The sequence below is a fragment of the Anopheles maculipalpis genome, chromosome 2RL (genome assembly GCF_943734695.1).
Source record: "Anopheles maculipalpis chromosome 2RL, idAnoMacuDA_375_x, whole genome shotgun sequence".
Lineage (NCBI taxonomy): Eukaryota > Metazoa > Arthropoda > Insecta > Diptera > Culicidae > Anopheles > Anopheles maculipalpis.
Window position 1 is genome coordinate 67,260,606 of NC_064871.1, and position 22,795 is coordinate 67,283,400.

The window sequence follows — 22,795 nt, forward strand, 5'->3', positions numbered from 1 at the left end:
TAGCAAAAACCGGCAGGATACGATGGCTGAGGCATGTTATGAGGATGCCGGACTGATGCCCCGCCAAGAAGATATTCGTCAGCGACACAGCGTGTTCGTTGGCTGGATCAGGTGAAGGGTGACCTGTCGGAGATCGGGTGCCTACACGGATGGGAAGCTGCAGCCAGGGATCGAGTTTCCTCGAGATCTATTGTTGATAGGGCCACGTCACGACGACGTGCTCTTTAAAAGAGCAGGCCAACATGATGATGATGATGTTGACAGCAAGCGCAATAATTCAAAACCTCTACAATGGAACTACCATAACAAAAACTGGTGTCAAACCAACGTCAATCGTTTCCGGAAGAAAATCAACACCACACCAATCGACATTTGCGTCATAAGGTTCGATTTTACGTCCTGCCAGATGACGCAGGATCTTAAATTGGAGTACAAATTACATGGTGGCCTGTCTGGGCAGGTTAGACGTCGTGTTCAATCGACCTACCAGGCAGCTGCTGCGAACGTTTCAACCCGGTTTCCGCATAAGCATAAGATAAAGCAATTATTTTCCCATCGAATATCGGTGTTGATTTACTTTTTTTAAGTCATTTGCGGCAACGGTGAGCAAGGGACAATTTAATTGAAGCTGAAAGATAAGGACGCGAAATTGTGACTATGCCAGGAGAATGATGCTTTCTATGACTAAGGTTTAGGGGATGGGGGGTGGGGAGGGGGGGGGGGGGTTCGTACTGTATTGAACAGCGTATGGGGTGGTGATAATGAAAAAGGATAGTGACATTTAGGAGATTGGCAAAAAAATTAAAAACAAACAACATTAACGAGTGCGTCACGAATTTATCGACACAGTTGCGACACATTTTGTAAATTAAATAGCCATATGGAATAAAATGTACTGTCAACATTTTAGTTCATGGTGGATGTAAAGTTGTAGCAAAATTGTTTTCAGTGTAATATTGTACAAATTATATACTGTTTCATTATTTAAATCCTACTAAGCCTCGGTTAATCCTCGGCGAAGTCCGTCTTGCCCGTATAGCGGGAATTGAATGCAGATGTTTATCTTCTTGCATTGCATGACCATAATCTGTAGCACGAGTGGTGATAGTAACTCTAGCAAAACAAACATGACATGACACCGGTTTACAAACTAAAAATCAACCGACGTATCATCACTTGAAAGGGCCGTGATTTTTATGACTGTTACTTACCAGGGTCATAAATCCAAACGATTTAAAATAAGCCGGTCGTTCACTGGGAGCTGCAAAAAAAAAGCAGAAAATTTGAGTGCTTCCAAGCGGTGGGAACTTTGCGGATTTTATCAATTTATGACTTTATGTAAGATTATTTTTTGAACCGAAAATTTCCGGACATAAGTTGTAAAGAAACTTTGTTTGTTTTTTGTCTTTTAAGCTAGAATGGATTAATTCATGACTAATTGGTTCATAGGGTAACACCGTGAAGATAATTGCCATAAACAGTAGCTGATCAAAGGTTGCAGAGGTCCCCCAGTGGGGTGTTGGGTTGAGGTCTAAAAAAGATATTAACTTTATGAACGTTATCAAATGTTCAAATTAAGGACACTTGGTTTATTCCACAACTCCAATCCCTGTCCTATGTTTGACGAACAAAAATTACTGTTGGAAATGTTGTGGAAATCCTCCATTGGCATCTGTAACTGAATGTTGTCGTCTATTCTCACTGACATTAAAATATGGCAAAAAACATGAACAGAAAGTCATTCCTCTGGTTAATGTGAACTAATCTTGTTTGTTTGTAGGGGTTCACAATTTCTTACCATCATTTTGACGTACGTAAACAGCCCAAAGCTATCAACACGATGATGATGAAATACAAAATGACAGCAATTAGAAACTCACAAGTCACTGGCAAATGAAACTGATCAAATCCATGAATGGATTAACGCACACCCCAATCTAGATCAGTATCTGATAGGTGAACGAGGCTTATCAAAACTACCACATGGCCGATAGTGCGTACCGTGGAAAATGCGACATTCGCCGTATCTCGTAATCTATTTGTTGTGAGCGATCGTAAAATCCGACCACACGACTATCAGATATTACAATTTGCTACCGAAATCAAAACCGGCCTTAAGTACGGTTGATAAAGACGCACACATTGACACGCTTCGACATACGGGATAGGACTGGTCAGCGCTGGTTGCCAAAAATCGACCATCGGCTCACAGACACGGCTCAGAAACGCATTGGGCAGCGACTCATGCGGACGAGTTGCTACAACCGCAAGGAAGCTGCAGCAAGCGACCGTTTGCCAGCAGTATAGTCCGTTTAAAGTGGTTGGCCAACTAGAGCTCAGAGCCAGTTAGTCGGGTCCCAAAACAAAACAAAAAAGTGAATTTTCCTTTATACTAATCTCCCGCTATGTTGCTACATTTATCGTGACGTGAGAGAATACATTCGGTGTGCATCGCTGAAGTGCACTGTTACCAGTACAGTACAGGAGTACAGGAAAGTGTACCCAAATACACAATATTATCTTGCACGCATGATTAATAAGCAAACCTAAGTGGATGTGTGCAACCGAAACAGTGTACTTGTGTAAAGTGTCGGCGTGTAGTGCAGAGGCAGTTACATGAGAGTTCGATCCTACTATTACCTCTAGGTGTATCGTAGCTCATCTGTGAAAAGTGTGTTTGTGTGTGTGTGTTGGTGTTTCCTGTGGTCCTTGTAACCCGAAAAAAAGTTACCAATACATTCGTAAACTAGTGCGTACCACCAGAATGACACCTATTCTAAGCCGTCTACGGACGGCGAGCACAATCGTGCTTTTAATTCCTATGGCTATGTCCATGGTAGTGATCGATAGCAACACATACGATGTGAATCATTTGGGTAAGTATATCATGAAATTTATAGGAAGCTGTTTAAAAAAAAAGGAGCAAACATAACTTCCACAGTCATATCTTTATAATGATTTAGGTTTCATAATTTGGCCCTTTTAACTTTACAATTAATATTACGACACAAGTAGGATAGAAAAGAAAACAGAATTCAATATTGATTTCATTAGTCTGTCATTAGTCCTTAGACGGGACGAATGTCATTAGTCTCAAAGATCAACAAAGTAAAGTAAACATTTATTTGCTTTGGAGAAATACTTTGAACAGGGTTTTGTTGACGCAACACAACCAGAAACAATAAGTACCTTTTACGATCGTTTGATCTACAATTTTATGAGAATAAACATCAATTAAACCCAGAAAATAAAATACCAATCTACGCGCTTGGTTACAGATATTACAACGGATCGTTTGGAAGACACAACGACGGAGCTAAACTTTTACTCGCTCCCGGACAACACTAGTGTTGCCGTGCCCATACACCTGACGCTGGACGAAAGGATAGAGCTGGAGCAGCTCACGTGGCATTGGTATCCTTGGCGAAGGATCAGCTACGATGTATTGCCCGATGGCAAAAAGGTTGAACTATTCTGCGACGGCGGATCCTCGATGGACGATTTGCCCGATGATATATTTACACGTAAGTGAATAATATTGCCCGCTAGCCTACCAAACGATCATCGAACAATAATTGTTAATATTGCCACACGGTTTCAATATATCTTCCACAGAGGAACAACGGTTGCAGGGTGCTATCGTACTTCACTTCGTTGGTGCCATTTACTTCTTTACCATGGTGGCGTACATTTGCAGCGAGTATTTTTTGCCGTCGGTTGAGTGTATCTGCGAGGATCTCAATCTAACACAGGTAAATTCAACAGGGTGGCTAGTTAAAGGTTGCCTGCTACCACTGGTACCAAAAACTAAACAAAATAAGAGATGCGCAGTATGCGTAAATTACTCATAGCCTCAGCTGATAATTGGGGGGTTTGCCAGATAAAGCAAGAGGAAGAAGCACCGTTCATAAAACCAGCCCAGATATACCACCCAGGATGAACTCTGCTACGATAAGTAATCCCTCTGCCATGTGATTACGGTACGGCGATAGATATGACAGGCCATGATGATAAGTTTAAACAAAAATCAGATCCACCAGCTTTGCTAATTACATCGGAGATGGCATTACGGTAGGAAAAAAAGGAGGCAAGGTGTAAAAGAGATATTGAAAATTAATTTACCAAGTTTGCTCGCTTTACCGCAGCTGTACTAATTTTGTTACGTTTGCCAAAGAAAACCACTAAATGTGTAGATAAGTTTGTACTGAACCTCCGTTGATGTAAATATTGATAAGATACACATTTAACGATAAAAGTTGGCCTTCTATGTCTATTCCTAACAGCAATGTCCTTTCTCGCTAAACTAAGAATAACCCCGATAGTACAGTCCTTTCTCTAATACGATCCAATCCATTCCAATCATAAAATCTAATTTATCCCACATAAGAAGTTGAGCATTTAAATCTATGAATGGCTCAATAAAAATCAAACTTCTCCCAACAATGGTTCACATAAATCTTCCATCGCTCCGTACAATCCAATCCAACCTCACTCACGGTGTACCGCTCTTAATCGGGATCGCTTTATCATCATCTGACTGTGTAACGATTATCGCGAGTGATTTACTAGACCCTGCTCGATTCATGCATGCATCTGTACACCCCAGCACTGGGAGCACGTGCCCTATCAATCATTTCTAGTATCACACTGCGGTGCGCGAACTTGATCCGGCTCGATTACTGCAGTTAAGCTTCGTGTACTCCTCCCTACCTGTTATCAATTCGTTGTCCAGGAATTGCTAACATGTTGGGCGTGAAAGTTAAAAGATGGGCTTGTGTGTCTCAAACAAACATCTCGTTGAACTTTTGCAGGATGTTGCAGCCGCTACTTTCATGGCCGTGGCTTCCACCATGCCAGAGTTTTTCACCAATACCATCAGCACGTTCATTGCAGACTCCGACATGGGGCTGGGAACGGTTATGGGGTCGCTTCTCTTCAACACACTCGGCGTGGCAGGATTGGCTGGGCTGGCAACGAAAGCGGTAAGCATCCTCTAGAGCTTTCATATTCTGCCGATGTATATTAACACGTGTTCTCTTTCAATGTTCTCCAAAATCAACAGCCTGTTCAATTGGACTGGTGGCCGCTAACACGCGACTCGATCGTGTTCTCAGCACACGTCGCACTGCTGATTGGGTTTGCATGGGACGGGCGAATCTATTGGTACGAGGCAATGGTGTTCTTCATCCTGTTTTTCGTCTACTTTGTACTGATGTTTCAAAACAAGCGGCTTATGAAGATTGCGAAGAGATACATCGAGGTAAAATGGAATCTGTGTGCGCGAGTCATTCGCAACATCGAGGAGGATGAAAGGATCGCGGCAGAAGCGCAGGCACAGCAGGAAATTGCTACCATTCCAAATCTTGCACGAAAAACGCTCGAAAAACCAGCCTTCCGCGCATCGACGGCTTCAATCCTGTCCGAGCAGATGGCCGAGACAAAGATGAAGATGGGTGAATTGCAGAGTAAGTGTTACAGTGCTCCTATTGAGATGAGGTGCGACACAAGCGAGTAGGGCTGACCGTAAACGGTTCTTCGTTCTATTTCAGTTCCCTCTCGTCATGTCGTTGAAGACCCGGGTGAGTATGATGACATGACGCTGTGGAAGATGTCCTCAGAAACTTGGTACCGAGCGATTTGGTGGTGGTACAGTTGGCCACTCCGATTCATCACCCACTTTACCATCCCGTCACCTGCCACGATGCGTCGCTGGTACCCGCTTACGTTCATCATGTGCATCGTGTATCTTGCGGGATGCGCTTTCATGATCTTCTGGCTGCTCTCAATCATCGGATACACGTTCGACATCCCCGAGTCGGTGATGGGGTTAACGTTCCTGGCCTTTGGTGGATGCATGCCGGAAGCCGTCTCGGCAGTGTTGGTCATTCGTTCGGGCAGTGGCGCCATGGGTGTCTCCAATGCGATGGGTGCCAACTCATTGGCTATCTTGTTTTCGCTCGGTTTACCCTGGTTCATCCGTACGCTATCTGATGGTGGAAGCAGCAACAACTCGTACCTCGTGATTGCTTCGTACGGACTGCAATATTCGATTATTGCTCTGCTTGGTGCGATTGCATGGTTGTACATTGTCATTTACGTGGCCGTATACAAGCTGCGCAAGCGTGTCGGGATGGTTTTGTTCGTCGGATACGGTATCATTGTCGCCTTCATGATCTTGAACGAGCTAGATATCATCATTCCCTCCGGCGAAGAGTGTTAGCTAGGGTACCGTTTTAGGCAATCCCTACTGATACGTATGTGTATACTCCCTGTAGACATCGGCAACGTTTCTACTCTCAATCGGTGACATCCAAGTGGAATACTCCCCAACAAAATGCTCAAACCCCCTATCCGGAAGTGGCCAGAAGCTCAGGAAAATAGCCTTTGCGTAATGATTAGTGTTAAGGGTGCTTAAAAATACGAATTTGATTAGTTTTACTAGATCCCCTCTGTGGCTATCCTTTCCCAAAGTTTGTACCATCTATTATAGCTCGAAGGTACGTTACATACCGCAAACATCCCAGCCAATGTTAGTAGTACTAGTTAAGTGTAGACTTATTAGAAATTATAGCATCGATCAATCCCCAAAATCACCACCAGGACATTTCTTTTCGTTGATTTATACTGCATTTTTGAGATACGTGTATGTGATATTTACGTTTGACCAAATGGATATTCCAACGGCCGACTGACGTTCGGATTTACTATCTGTTGTTGTTTGCTATTTATGTACACTGCTCTGACTACATTTGTGACTGACTATAACGATTTGTGCATTTGGTAAGGATTTTTATCCTTCAACATATCCTTTTTTTTCGAAATTGTGATCAAAAATTTGCACGAGTCAACTTCGCAATTGTTCCACAAAAACTGCAAAAGCATTAGCAGATTAGTTTGCAACGGCAATAGTGGAAAATGGTGGGATATTTCGTTGTAATTATTGCATGAAGTTCGCAAACGACGACTACGGATTCTACGACACAGTCTATGCCATTCGCCGTATTGAATACTGAAACACCGTGTTAAGCGGTGCACAATGAAAATAAAATACTCTGAACACTATGGAAAGCTATTGAAACAACGTTTGGGATTATAAGCATCCGAATAAGAGCTGAAGCTGAAGTGTGCATAGTAAGCCAAATTTTTTATTTTGGACTTTCTGAACTTGGGTCTACCACCAGTAGCGGGTATAACGGTGGGCGGAATAGGCGGTCGCCTAGGGCCCCAGCACCTACTTGGTACAAGCTGCTTGTACCGCTTGTGCTACGAAGCTTGGCCGCTTCGTAGTAAGTGCCTCGCATTGGGGGCCCTGCATATGGCCTCCTCAAAATGAAAAGGACCCCTCGTTCCAATCAGTTAGCGGCCTCGCCAACTCCGCCGGGATCGAGATAGACTCGTCGAGTCGGGTTAGACTCATTTTTAGTTCGATCAGAGCGTGGAGAATACCTTTGGATGCATCTTTTTGCTAAACACTCTAACCCGATCCCTCCACCCCCTGCCTAGTTATTTTTTTATTTACTTTAGTTTACTTACTTACTCGCGGAATAACTGGGCGAGGATTGCTTCAATCAACGACAAAGTTATTAACCAAATTCTAGTATCATTGCCTTTACTTTTATTACTATCAATAAAGAAAGAAAGAAAATATCCATTCCTCGTCGGATTTATCATCAAAAGAGAAAACAATATTTTTTTCATTCCTATTTGCATTTCGTTTTGGTTCTCCATCACGTGTTTTTTAACACTAAAGTCGGGAATCTGGCGACAACTTTCCACGGAAATGCTGCTTGCGGACTTATGCAGGAGTCTTTGGGATTCCCTTAGTCCGTGGAAATTTGACATTGTTTGTCTTATTTAGATCAATCATCAACGATCACTAAAATTGAAATTGTAGAGAAAGTTAATTAAAAATCCGATTACATGGCTTTAACATGAGTAGCAAAAAACGTCCCAATTACTAATCCGCTTAGGACCTCCGAAAGGTAAAATCCACCTTCATCTACCACTCGTCTTCTGTCGATATGGTCGGTTTAACGGGCAAAGTCGGTGCCATTCTCACGATGATGAGATGATCGTACGGTTCTTAGATCTCGTCATTATCTCCCATATATGAAGCCAAAGATCTTTCTGAACACTTTCATCTTAAACGCAACTAGAATAGATAAGACAGTGTTTGGAGAGAGATTCTATCCGATCAAATAAACCCATCACCAACCGATGAAACGTAACGAAAATAGCCTTGTTCTTAATTGACCACATCAGCACTCCGGCACTTCACCCGCGATGCAACGACCAAGCGAAAAAATTTTTGGAATCCTTCAAGCGGGTTTTCGACCTGGTTTAGCGAAAGTATTTCACAAAAACGTTTGGAATTGGATCCCAGGAAAGATTTCTAGGCGCTTGGGTCGTGTAATGTGCGACATATTAATCAATTGCGAGCATGTCATGAAGGTGACAAGAAGCTGCCAAATGTTTATTTCTCAGGTAACATTGGGAGACAATAGAGGCCGCTTTACTATGTCCTAATGGAGGAATGGAACTTGCAACTAGCTACCAGTGGTTCTACCACAACAATCTGAGCTAACCATACAGCCATACATTGAAACGGCTGTACCACAAGAGGTTTTGCATCCTGTTGCAAATGAAAGACCAGAACCATCGGTGTTGGTGTCGATCGCAACAAATAAGGAAGCCTCCAGAATGATTGAAGCAATATATAATAATGAGTCGTGATTTTTTACTTAAATCGATTTATTCATCCGTTCGCTGGTAAGGTCGTGATGAGAAGCGACGCGATCATCGGGAGCTTTCGCGCTGCTCGAATGATCTGGATCATCTATAAGATGATGCTGCCAAGGTCTGTCAGTTTATAGCAGCATCTGGATTACTTAGATTATACGAAGTAATGCAGAGCTTATCATAATTATATGGTTTGAATTAAGGAGGGAGATGTTAGGAGAGCGAACCTATCCGATCCAATCGACCGAGAGAAGGGATGGGATGGTTTCTCATTGACCGTCAAAGGCGACAGATGTGTTTATTTTACGACCTCTCGCTCTTCTTGGCCCAACGACCTCCAAGGTCAATCCTACCATCGAAAATGGCTTACTAGACTTGCCGCCGATATCACGTAGTTGGATAGTCAGTCCTCACTACGGGGGGACGGCCTGGATGGGATTTGACTCCCGTTCCTGCTTTTTGAAAACCGGCCCCGCTGTCGCCTATACCACCGGGCCGCACCTTTAAAACCGTGCTTTAAGAACTATAAATTGTATTAATGACGGACAGAATACAAAAATCATTTTTATACATTGTTCATGTCTCTGAAGCGTATGTGAATACTGAAACTGTTCACATACATTCCCAGCATTATCTGGCGTTTTGAAGGGAAGAATTTTAAATGGATGTAAATATCTATGATATGTATGGATGTTGATGTACTACTTAACGACCAGTTCAATGAACAGCTAGAGGCTTCACTAGCAGACGGTCCCGATGTACCGTCACCACCTGACATCGAGGACACACGAAAAGCTATCCGTCGGTTAAAGAACAATAAGAATCGTAGTCGAACTGGTCAAAAACGGGGAAGCCTTACTAGAAAATGAGGTTCATCAACTTGTTACTGAAGTATGGGATAGCGAATCTCTGCCTTGTGATTGGAATCTCGGTATCATCTATCCCATATACAAGAAGGGAGATATGTTGGATAGCAAGAACTACAGGGGTATTACGGTGTTGAATACCGCCTACAAAATATTCTCCCTAATCCTTCAGGATAAGCTTGTCCCATTCGTCGAACAGATAGTTGGAAACTATAAAAGAGGATTCCGAAACGGAAAATCTACCACTGACCAGATCTTCACCATGCGGCAAATCTTGGAGAAGATGGCTGAACAGCAGTTGAACACGTACCATCTCTTCAAAGATTTCAAGGCCGCATATGATAGCATAGCCAGGGAAAAATTCTACGACGCCATGAGCGCTTTCGGGATCCCGGCCAAACTGATCAGGCTTGTTAGAATGACCATGACCAACGTCACATGCCAGGTGAAGGTGGATGGAAAACTCTCAGGGTCCTTTGCTACCACCAAAGGCCTGCGTCAGGGTGATGGGCTCGCCTGTCTCCTATTCAATTTCGGGAACCATCTTCTGTAAGTCAACCCAGATCCTGACATACGCTGATGATATAGACGTCATTGGTCTGCGGCTATCCCAGGTAGCAGAGGCCTACCAAAGGACCGAGCAGGCGGCAGAAAACCTCGGGTTGCAGACTAACGAAGCAAAGACCAAATTGATTGATGGAACCATCAGCGGCCCTACTAAGAAATCCGGAACTACGTGGGGGTGATAAACGGATAGGTGACTGCAACATTGAAGTCGGCCAAAACTTCACCTATCTCGGGTCAAAAGACAGCACCCAAAACAGCATAGAGACGGAGTTGCGTGCTAGGATACTGGCAGCCAGGAGGTTATTTTACAGCCTGAGGAAACATCTCACCTTAAAAAAACCTATCATGACGGTCGAAACTGGGACTGTACCGTACCTTTATAGTCCCAGTACTCACATACGCCTCTGAGACATGGACCCTGGCCAAAACAGACGAAGACCTCTTAGCCGCGATCGAGAGGAAGATGCTTAGAAGGATTGTTGGCCAAGTGTGTGTGGAAGGACAATGTAGGAGCCGATACAACGAGGAGCTGTACGAGCTATATGACGACCTCACTGTCGTGTAGCGAATTAGGCTCGCCAGGCTCCGATGGACTGGCCATGTTATACGCGTGGCACAGGACGAACCAGCTCAGAAAGTCCTTTTAGGCCGTCCACACGGATAGAGGAGGCGTGGTGGGTCAAGATTGAGGTGGGAGGATGGCGTGGAATCATCCGCCATCATGGCCGGGATAACGGATTGCCGGACGGCGGCGCGGGACCGTGAGTGGTTCCGGATTCTGCTGCGGCAGGCGCAAAGCGGTTAAAGCGCCTGATAAATAAGTAAGTAAGTGTATGCATGGTTGGGCTGCTTCAAGAGGAGATGGAGGGATAAGAACGGTGGACTTGTGATAACTAACTATTATGAAATCAAATTATCGCGCTTTGACAACTTCCATCGATCGACGCAACTCATTAAAACGACAGGAGCGGTATTTAAATCTCATTTAGATTAATGATGAATGGAAGAATCTTCAGACAGAGCATAGTAAAAGTTCAAGAAAGTAAAAATATACCAAACCAAAGGCTTCCTATGTTACATTTCATCAAAGAAGAGAAAGAAACATCATAACTAGTCATTCAAGTCTGTTATTCAAGATTGGATAAGAGTCGTGAAGCAACATGGGAAGATAAAATGATAACATGGTTTAGTGTTACAGACGAGTTAACACTAAAGATGGTACATTCCAGGAGAAGTGTTCAAGCAAACAAAACTGCAAAGGATTATGAAACGTTTGCCACGAAGTGAACCAAAGTGGGAATCTAACACAAACCGTTGAACGATAAAATAGATCAATAAAGACAAATTTCTTTGAAATTACTGTCACTGTTAGTGGAATCGCAAGTAAACATGATACAGTGTATAGACTTGATTTGCTGTTATCTTCTGCTATCGTTGACACTGTCGGCTTCATACAGCCCTTCAATTAATCCCTCGACGTCCCAGATTCATCCTATATAATTTACCACGTTTACTCAGAAGGAAGCATTCTATCGTCGCTTGATCGTCCGACCGTTCGCTTTGCAGCATGTGAGTGATGAATGAACCATGCGTTGTGGGTGCGTATTCTTCCGCACCGGGAAGATCTCTCTCGCACCCTGTCAACGGGTGGAAATCCGTGGCCATGACATCAACGCTTTGATTTTCTTATCTTTCCGGTAGGGCGCTTGGGGCTTTCCTCCTGCTTGCTGACGACTAAAGCCTTTTGGAGCAAAAACGTACGAAGCATGCTCATCAACAGTCCCAAGAGGGAGAGAAATAGTTTTACTTGGCTGATATCAGATGCCATTTAACGATGCTTCAAGTGTGCAAGTGCTTGTGAGTATCAATAAAACAATCTAAGCCACAACTCGACTGTCTACACACTGACTGAGAGGCCAAGTGCTTATGGAAGTTCATTGGTTCAATGTTAAGGTTTTGCTTGGGTTTGCTTGTTTCTTGATTCTCAATGGTCAGTCATATTTTTGGGACCGTGCTTTTCTCGTATACCTGCAGCACTTTCACTGATAAAACCGGAACCCGGATCCAACTCCATGTTTGTACAAAAATTATCGAAAGCAAGAAGTGGCTTTCCTTGGTGGCAACGTGCTGCGGTTTGGCCTTGTCTTGTTGCATTCCGGATATTTGTCTGTCGTCTTAGAACACCCCTCGTTACACAGGCTGATCATCACACAGGCAAGGTACGTCCCCTTCTCACTGAGGGTACTACGATTCGTTTGGGAATACACCACTTTAAAACACTCTGATAAACCCTACTTACGATGGCGCTGCTAGACGGAATGTGACCGACATGGAGGTATTTAGCAATAAAAGCTTTCCTGGCCAAAGCTGAATGATACAGAGAACACTCACCGTGAACAGCTGATGGGCGTCAGCAAAGGGTTCCGATTCTACACAATAATGGCCGGTGAAGTTGACGACGGGTTTCATTGCGTTACCGATGATAGCGCCGTACAGTCGAATGCTAGCTGCGCGTGGTCATTACCATCGTCGCTGTCGATATCAGGTGCAGCGTTAAACGACGCCAGATCAAAAAGGGGTTCCCAACGAAGCACGGACCGTAGACAGTCGGACGCAGTTAAAACAATCGGAATAACTTCCCTGCACGTGCTCTGCCGAAACCGAATCGAAGGAACCGGTGAAAGTGTTAGAGTTGAGAATAATTATCTAAAATTGGTGTTTTTTGGCGCGAGTGTTGTACGAAATTTTACGGTGAAAGTGACAAGTGCTAATGAAAAATTATGGTGCAATTGTGGAACGCTAGTCAAAGGACTGATGCTACTGCATATCTACTGGTGTTACTATCCTGTGTTCCAAACGTAGTAGCTATTTTCGGTAATAATTATAACATTTTACGCTCCATAGTACAAGCGGAAGAAGATACTTTTGTTACACAGTACTATATCAGTTTACGTATAATTTTTTACACGGTTCAATCGATTGCATAATGACGCTCGATAGACAAAGTGGTCGGAGGTTTTAACACTTCAAGTATCAAGTATTGAACTACAAAAACAACATGCATAAAAATCACACAAAATTACTTACCTATTGGTCGGAGATGTTTGGCCAACGGATCTGTTTAGAAAGCGGGAACAAGTGGAGTTCGCTTATTTGCTTGGTCGCACACATTCCCGACTCGTTGTCGCCTGTCCTCGAGTGCCTGGCCAACAGGCAGCAACCATTTTTAGATTGTAAGGTTATAAAACTCACAAGTCCTTGAGAAAAAGTGGATGCTCTCGTTACGTTGAAAAAACGTGACCAATGGCTAGTTCACAAACAAACGCTCTGCAAATAGTGTACAAACACACCCAAGTCTAGACGCGCGATTCTACTATATAGAAGAATGAAAGTAATTCTGTGATTGCTTGATCGTTTTTACATTTAGAGGACCTTATTCACATGTTTTTGTAGATGTAATACAGGGCTGCCCGGTGGGGTGATGCGTCAAAGACGTCGGTCTTCAAACGACAAGACCGGGGTTTATTTCTTATCCGAGTCGGAGCCGATCGAGGACCGACTATTCAACTACTTGGTATTATAAGCAAATCTAGCAGGCCATAATAGATGGCCGGCGTAACCAACAGTGATAGTCGTTGAGTCAAGCAGAAGAAGAAGAGGAGTGTGTTAATTGCAGATGCATAAATTTGTTCGTATCACAATTGTTTTACAGTTCCAAAACTACACACCAGTCTCGGCAATGTCAGCGGTAGTACAGCTCTGCTCAGAGAGACGGCTTTTGCCGCTAGGGCCACCATCGAGTTCCAGTCCGTTAACTCATCAGACAACACAGTGCCAGGCAACGAATCTCAGAACAGTTCAAATTCTCCATCAATATGCATCGTTACGAGCAGTTTGGACGATTTGCCACCCGATTTGTTCAGCGAGGAGCAACGACTCGAGGGCGCAATCGTACTTCACTTTCTGGCTGCGATTTACTTCTTCATGTTGCTGGCGTACGTCTGCAGCGAGTACTTCCTACCGTCAGTTGAATGTTTGTGTGAGGATTTGAAGCTATCGCAGGACGTTGCCGCAGCCACCTTCATGGCGACCGCTACTTCGATGCCGGAATTTTTCACAAACACCATAAGCACGCTGGCGGTTGACTCGGACATTGGACTCGGCACGATTATGGGCTCGATGCTGTTCAATACGCTCGGTGTGGCGGCTCTCGTTGGTCTACTCACCAAGATGGTAAGTTCTGGTACACGCCAGACATTCAGAGTCTTCACTTTTGGTTTGGAAGCTTCTGTTTAACTTTCTCGTTTAATTTTTGCAGCACGTGCAGCTAGATTGGTGGCCACTGACGCGCGATTCCATCATTGTCACCATCTCCACCACGTTACTGGTAGCGTGCGTTTGGGACGGGCGTGTTGAGTGGTATGAAGCGATGCTCTTCAGCATCACCTACCTGCTGTACTTTGTGGTGATGTTTAAAAACGAAGCATTAAAAAAAATAGCCATACACTATATACAGGACCGCTGGAACCTTTGCGGGCGGTTGGAGCCAGAACCGGACGATGGTACAATAGATCACAAAGTGCGCCGGAAGTATTCCATCTCCGTTTTAGGACACGCCATCAACGGTGTTATCGTAGGCATAAACGATGACTCCACAAAAAAAGATGCTGCGAGCACGATGGACACCGCCACGTGTCCCCCGATAGAACCGACAGACACGCATGCAAGATCGGACAGTACATTGGAGTTGAAAAGTGCAAAGTGGAACGAATTGACACATCTGCCAGAAGCGTCGTTTGCTGGTTGGAAAACGATCCTGTGGTTCTTCACCTGGCCGTATCGGTCGGTTGTGTTTTTGACCGTTCCCGATCCACTCCGTTTCCGTAAACTGTACCCGTTGGCGTTTCTCTGCTGCATCGGGTGGATCGGGCTGAGTGCATACATCGTGTTCTGGATGATCTCGGTGATCGGCAATACGTTCGGCATACCGGATACGGTTATGGGCATGACGTTCCTTGCGTTTGGGGGCTGCATGCCGGAGGCAGCGTCAGCGGTAACACTTATTCGAAGAGGTAACCAACTGTTCAGGCACTCGAGCTGGTAACATGTAATGACATCATTTTGCTCTTCCTCTAGGTAATGGTGCAATGGGCGTCTCGAACTCACTCGGTGCTAATACGCTTGCAATACTGTTTTCGCTCGGTTTGCCCTGGTTTATCAGGACAATGATAGACGGTGGTCCATCAACTGGCGCTTTTATTGCGATCCAGTCGTACGGTATCCAGTACTCGGTGCTTGCCTTGTTTGCTGCCATCTTGACGCTCTACGTTGTACTATACATTGCCAAATATACACTACGAAAGCTGGTCGGCGTTGCACTGGGTATAGGATATTTGGTGATCGTAACGTTCATGATCCTTGTTGAGCTTGATCTCTTCTTCCCCGCTAACAACCGATGCTAAATATATGTAAGTTGCGAAGAATAGTAACACGAAAAATTGTAAATGTTTAACAAAGTTAATAATGCTTATGGCTGGTGAATTTATGACTTAAGAAACCTTAATTATTGTTTGGTCCGTGTCGAAGAAAACCCTGTACAGTTTGCTACTGACAATAATTTTAATTTTCCTTGTGACCACGAACAAAACGCATTTATGTAATAAATATACTATCGATATGAAATAAACATGCATTTGCGAGTTGTAAAAACACGATAAATACAATATGATATGATGTCTAGAATAATGACAAATCGTTTTACATTGAATGCTCATCTACAGCGTATAACTTTGGCTCAGACAAAAGTATGTGGCTTCGGTGACGGATTCCACGATGTGGATCACCTTATGTGGTCCTGCGTGGCATTTGAAACCGCTAGGCCCTCCTTATTGAGCGAAGTCGAGCATATCGGCAGATGAGCAGCTACAGAAACAAGAGAAGTGTTGGCTACCAGGGATCTCATGAGGATTATCTACCGAATCGCCATAGACAATGGTCTTGTCCTATGATTCCACGTCATTATTACAGTGTATCTCAGATCATAGAGCAGGGTCTCCATGTTAGTATCAGTTGGCGGTTCTAGATTGAATGAGATTGAATGGAAACGCTTGTTCTGTGACCTGAGAAACCCAATATCCTTCCAATCCTTAATCGTTTTCCACCATTATTTTTTGTTATTTGTTATCTATGTCTTAAGTATTTAGCAGTGCCACGGGTGATGCGATGGCGGGGCAACAGCATTCCGGAGCAGTTTCAACATTGACGTAAAAAGGAGGCAGGCGATTTCCACAATACAGTGTGCTTCGAATCAGTCAAGAATAGCGAAGTTGTTCTTGCTGTTGCGGGATAGAACTTGCCAATCATTCTTAGATCCGATGCTGACCAGGTAGAGCTGGAGCTGTCACTGCTGGACTGTTTGGTGAACCACACATCCACAACCGAGCATGCCCGGGATTATGGAAAGATCAGAGAAGAAATGTCTAAACGATAATGTTCTTTGCAGGGGCATATCATCCTATAAACGGACTGAGCGTGAGAATGGCTCCGACTCGAACGGGCCCATTCGCCGCAGCTGAAGACAAAATCTAGGAGATCTAGCGGTGAGCGGAATAGGCCGTCGCATAAAGGGGGCCTGTGTTAGCAGCTTTACAGTAGTAGCTTCCGGGTAAGGGCCTCGTATTGACGCCCCGCATACGAGGGTAAGGGGCTCGTATGTGTTAGGGGTCTCCTCAAAAGAAAAAGTGATCCTCCCCGTAGCGAAAAGGGAAAAGCGATCCTCCTAATCGGTCAGCACTTTTGTTTTGAATATGATATGTATAAAAGACATATGACAACATATAAACCGCCTAGGGCCTCCAAAAACCTTGATCCGCCAATGGGCCTAGGCCAAGTACTTCACTTACCATCATACTTAATAATAAATAAACAAATCAAATAAAAGCTTACAATATGTGCTGAAATGTTGCCGGAAGAATTCTCGAGCTCCCTCTTTCGGCAGGATCACTTCGAACCGGTTTGGACCGATAAAATCTAGTTAGATGTTTACTATGTCTGCACACCCTAAAGATATCAGAATTACGTACAATAAATGTTCCACTTCGAATCTGATTTATTTGGATGTGGTTGGCTTGATAGCAACGCCATCTCTTGTTGTCAGCTCCTTCAGACACATTTTGGCAGGTTCAGGTACCGATAATCGGTAATTGGTATCATAATCTTACACTGGTGGAATATTACTGGCACATTTCGTACTTCTTCACCTCACAGAACCGTATGCTGTGCTAGATCACAATACCTAAGGTCATAAATGAAATAATACTTGTGTATTCGATGGCGGTCGCATTGACCCATTTGCGATTATACTGCACGGAAACGACCAACCATCCGGTGCGATGTGTCATCGTGATGTTGCTGAGTTTGACCAAACAAAGCCCATCTTGACGGAAGGTTAAATTGAAGTTCGTCGTCAGCTATTCCGTTAGACGAGTAAGAGATAAGACACAGGTTCTAAAGACACAACCAAGGAAGGAATGATGGATTCTATTTGGGCATGCATTTACGGTGAGACGTGAATAATATCCAGTGGTATGATTGATGAAGCGAATCTAGATCAATTTTCCTGAGCTTGACTTGATGCATAAAAATTGCTAAAACCACCAAGAATGGCAGTTTCACTTAATTAATTAATATAAAAAATTTTAAGATTCTTCACAAAGGAAAGAAATTTATATTTGTTCAATAACAGAGATTTAAAATGCATAAAAAGTACGATAATATAGTTAAGTTAGCTGCAATTGTAAAAGTTTAACGTTTTTCGATGTTTTTCAAAGCTATCAGATTACAACTGCAATGTTTTTCTATGTCTTGTCACCATCATGCTTTTGCGGTGTTTTATTGCACAGTTGGTTCGTTCGGCGATGATTTTGGGTGGATTTGTTTCGTAAAGCACACTTTGCAAGAAATAGCTGGCACCAACCCAATCAAAGTATTTGAAAGTATTAATATCCGAAAAGTATTTTTTTGAACACAAACTGGCAGACAAATTTATTGTATGACTACATCTCCTCTTCTGATGGCTGCTAAATCAAGTATTAATTTATTTACAATTGATTATGACGGTAGAATGCCGTATTGTCAAATCAAGTATTAAATTAATCTATTAAATTATGAGACGATGTTGATAAATTATAGCAATAAGCAAGCAAACCACGATTGCCATCAATGATCGCTTTCTGTGCTGGTAAAACTCTTGAATTAAAGATTCACAGGCATTACACTCATTCTTGTCCTCCTTTTCACCTTGGTCTGTCTCTTCTTCTGGTAAAACTTGCGTCGATGAAGACTGAAGTTTAGCAGCCTCCGTTTGGGTATCTTGCTCAACAGCCTTCAAAGATTTGATCGGATCATTTCTCTCCTGTATATTATCGCTGGGCTCAGGATTGGACTGTTTCATCGGCTCTGGTTCATTCGTAATAGTTTGATCTAAGCCTCTTCCCTCGAATGGTGTGTAATTTGAAAGGCATTTTTCATTGTTTTCCGATTGATCGTTCAATTCAGACGGGATTGGGAATTTAATCGTAACCTTAGCTTCGATCGGCCTTATTACATCGCTATTAGCGGAAATAGCGCGAAGCTTGCCAAATCTTACAATATCACCCGTTTTCAATGGTCTTGCTACGGGTTCACGCTGATCCCGTTCGTTGGGACCAATATTTTTGCCATTAACATATGTTCCGTTAGCACTACAGAGATCCTAGATTTGAAAACACACAACCGATCAGTTTCTACTTCTAACCAGAATCATTACCAATTGATTGAAAATCATAAAAAATGCTTAACCTTAAGGTACAGTTTTCCTTCCTTGAAGAGTAATGTAGCGTGAGCCTGAGATAGGGTACGATTATCAAAGAGTACGTTGATGCCTTCCTGGCTTGCGAAAGCTTTCGTTCTTTTTTCTTTATGGTATCTACCAATAAGTTTCTCCCCACCGGAGACAATTGTCACGATACGAGTCTGTTAAAATTGATTCATAATTAGTGGTGAAATCCATGCTTTTCATATTCTTTGCTTACCTCGAATGGTTGAGAATTTTCTGTACACTCTAGCTCGACTACGCATTCATGCGGTTTATCTATTTTGCAAACTTCTGCCATTATTCAATTCTTCGAGGAAACCTATTCTATTTGAAGATATTTCTTGCAAAAACTGCGGACCTTACTATGATTCGACGAGCTCAATGCACAAATTCTATATGAAAACTAGATAGGTTTTTATTACATCTCCGCCATAATTTTGAATATCATTATTTTGACATTTTAGACGACTGAAATTTACAGAAAAGTAAAGCCCACATTTTTACAGCCCATTTTTTCACATTTTCATAAACATTCTGTTAGCAAAGGGGAGCTCAAAGACTCAAAGTCTTTATGAACTATAAACAAATGGGAAAAAACTCAGCCATGATACCCTCTGCGAGCCTCAGCAATGCGAAAGCACAGAAAAACGCTGTATAATATGCAATACGCAACACATTGTACATTGCACAATAGTATGCCTCACGGACAAAAATTAAGTGGAAAATTTAAAAAAATATAATTTATTCATTACAGTTACAGTTAATTTTAATAATTGATGACATTTTTAAACACTTTTTTAATGACATGATTGAACCACAATAGTTACGGAAACAAGGGATTTAGTTTTGAAGGCAGATATTAATAGATTCCAATGGAAAATAATGATGAATTAACTAATAAACAATAACACAGCTTGAATTTGATATACAATAATGTTTTGTGGTATTGATATTTTTGTAATATATTCAAATTTATCTTTCAACCTAACTCACCCGGCACAAAGTGCCATTTACCTGTTTGGAATAGGAAACGTCTCCTAACCTAAGTGAAAGGAATTAAGTTGTGTAAATTAATTTTGAGTAATATGGATAGGTCGTTCTATCCGGATAAAAGAAAAAAATATGCAACGAAAATTTATAAAAGTATTTATTGTTATCTTCAGTTGATATTGCACACACGCATACATACAATAGAAAAAGTTTCAAAAATAATCGATAAGATGTCTCGTTAGTTAAATTTCTGCTGCTTTAACTGGTTAATTATACCCATTCTAGGTTAATTATGATGGAGTTTGTTTCAACAAAAGAGGAAGCAATTTTTTTTCTATTTCAATATGCCAAAAAGATCCTGCACTGGCTCTATGGCAATCACCATCATTAGCATTACCGTTTGTGCTACATTTGCTTCTTGAGTTTGTACCGAATCAACACTGTTGCGTATAGGCTCGTTTTAATTTCTTTTACATGTTTTTTTTTTCATTTTCCATTCCCTACCGCATTACGGTTTACCTACATTTTTCAGCTGCAGAATGATTTCCACCCACAACCATCCACAACCAAGGGATGATCAAATTCCAACATACAGCGAAAGGTTCTTCATGATCTAGATCGCGCTTATTGAGATGATTGATCCCAAGGCTACCAAAACCGACGAAATGGGGTTCACCGTCGTTGTTTACATGGGGAGCTTTTTTTTTCGTTGTCCATTATGCATGAGCAGAGTGCGATAAATATCCAACCAAAAAGAAATTCGGCTACATTTCTAGCCGTTTTCGGTGCGGCTGTTTCAAATTATTACAACCACGTGTCCGATATTGATTGCGTTTATCAGACCGAGTGTGATAATCGATTGTTCCACGGGCGATCCGGTTCAATGTGATATGATCGAGATGGATTCGGGATGAGGAAAAGATAAAAATGATCATGCGATTCGTGTGATACTCTCAAAGCATGGATTATTAGTTTATAGGAGCTGCCTGATTTTCGTGAAAATCGTAGTGAAAGCTACCACATGTTTATGGTTCTGTTTGTTTTGATTTTCATTTTGGAAATGTTGTTGCTGCCTTCTCGAGCAAGCTCTACTTGTGTAAAATTGTAGCCATTCCATTTATTGTTTTGTAGTTTCACTTTCGGTGTATGAATGGTTTACAACTAAACGTACTTCAATAATGAATTAAAATAAATATAATGATTATTATATTTATAATTCCTTAAAATCTAATCTTATTATAATGTTACTAGAACAAATCATAAAATGGAGTACCAACTGAAGATATCCTTGATGCAATCGCAAAGTGGAGGACGAGAACAAAGACGTTGGTGCGTTGGTACTTAAAGATTAATGGATGAGAGTTACGAAGCAACATCAATGGCATTAGGTAGAAGGGAGGCACTACGTACCAAGTATGCGACAAGATTCTTAGGACTCCAGACCCAGCAAGTTATAGCGTGCCGGATACGACGTCAAAGCTGAGCCAGAAATGCCAAATACATTGCGCATGACAAAGCGAGAGAAAGTCCTCTGCGATGTCCTTCCAGCGATGTGCAAACTAAGGCAACAATCTGTTTTGACTTCAAGCACTTGATGTCCGCCAATCAGTCCGCTTATAGGAAAATTCAGCTCTGGCAAATACCTTTAGGACTAGGTGAAAAAGAGAGCTAAGATTGAGTAATCGTGCGGACAATCGGTATGCTCAAAAGGCTGCAATGACAGTCAAAGGTATTGAATTGAGTGCGAGAAGGACCTGTAGCTTGAGACCCACAAGTAACTGCAGGAGCCGCAAACAAGATGACTTAATATTCAGCCAAAAAGGCCACATATTTTGGAGCGAAGCAAAAATCCCTCCAAGGTACATGTATGAGGGAACGTGATGTGAATTTCTGTGATTATTCTCAAAACGCCTCAAAGAGAAGGGATTGAAGCGTAGACGTGATTGCATCAAGGAGACACAAGTATTGAAATGGCGATGGAAAAATGACAGGTTCTAAACTTTTAGCACAAGCACATGAAGAAGAAATAGCACAACAATTTATGAGTACTTCTCAACGGACTCTGCGGAACATCTCTATGTATTGGCATGTTCCAGACCATTTACTAATTTGGGTTAGGATTAGTAAACGTATGATTATTTGCAACGATAAGAAACGCAACAGTCGAAACTGCTTATCGGGGTACTTAACATATTTTCATTTCCCTTGCTATCACTGGACAATTTGCACAACAAGAATAATGAAGAATTTAAACACTTTTTTACGATTAGTAGTTCATAGGATAGGTTTTAGATTTTTTCCATTACTTATTTACAATTGATTATCGGTCCAGTGCCGTATTGTCAGATTTTTTCCATTAATTGTGGGTTTTTGTGTTATTTTTCCCACTATGTTTACATAATCAAAATATGCCTTAAAATCAAACGGCTACGCCATACGAGACGAAACACAAGGCAATGAGGAGAGTTATTGTTAAACGGACCCATTAAAATTCCAAAATAAACTCTACTACTACTATAACTACTACTACTACTACTACAGAATTTAAGCATCATGCGTATGTACGATTTTTTTCAATTCACTAGGACAAAGAAAAGTTTTGAAAATCTATGGCAGCCGTCGTGAAACGTTGGCATCTATTACACCTATGCAAACGGCTATTGGCGTCATTTCACGACCATTTCGTAGAAGAAAGTGTATTTCAACCAAGGAGAATGTTAAACATTGCTATCTTTAGTCATAGTACTTGGTTTTAGCAATGCGACCAGGCTGCCAATGA

General features: G+C 42.3%; 4 protein-coding genes across 4 annotated transcripts in view; 2 read left to right on the forward strand and 2 right to left on the reverse strand.

The window, feature by feature from the left end:
- LOC126556257 (proteasome subunit beta type-5-like) overlaps window positions 1–22,795 on the reverse strand; it is a 375,585-nt gene that overhangs the window by 293,027 nt on the left and 59,763 nt on the right. The gene's annotated exons all lie outside the window — the stretch shown is intronic.
- Window positions 2,724–6,396, forward strand: LOC126556030 (sodium/potassium/calcium exchanger 3-like). The gene is made up of 6 exons (XM_050211192.1): window positions 2,724–2,876; window positions 3,279–3,524; window positions 3,616–3,752; window positions 4,812–4,982; window positions 5,063–5,465; window positions 5,550–6,396. The coding sequence occupies exons 1-6, from the start codon at window positions 2,765–2,767 to the stop codon at window positions 6,218–6,220; spliced, it is 1,740 nt and encodes a 579-aa protein (XP_050067149.1). The 5' UTR covers window positions 2,724–2,764; the 3' UTR covers window positions 6,221–6,396.
- On the forward strand, window positions 12,907–15,635 carry LOC126556511 (sodium/potassium/calcium exchanger 4-like). The gene is made up of 4 exons (XM_050211774.1): window positions 12,907–13,046; window positions 13,885–14,405; window positions 14,491–15,244; window positions 15,309–15,635. The coding sequence occupies exons 1-4, from the start codon at window positions 12,953–12,955 to the stop codon at window positions 15,632–15,634; spliced, it is 1,695 nt and encodes a 564-aa protein (XP_050067731.1). The 5' UTR covers window positions 12,907–12,952; the 3' UTR covers window position 15,635.
- On the reverse strand, window positions 18,331–19,324 carry LOC126567409 (uncharacterized). Its single transcript, XM_050223633.1, has 3 exons — window positions 19,244–19,324; window positions 19,011–19,184; window positions 18,331–18,924 (listed from the first exon to the last, which is right to left on the reverse strand). The coding sequence occupies exons 1-3, from the start codon at window positions 19,322–19,324 to the stop codon at window positions 18,331–18,333; spliced, it is 849 nt and encodes a 282-aa protein (XP_050079590.1).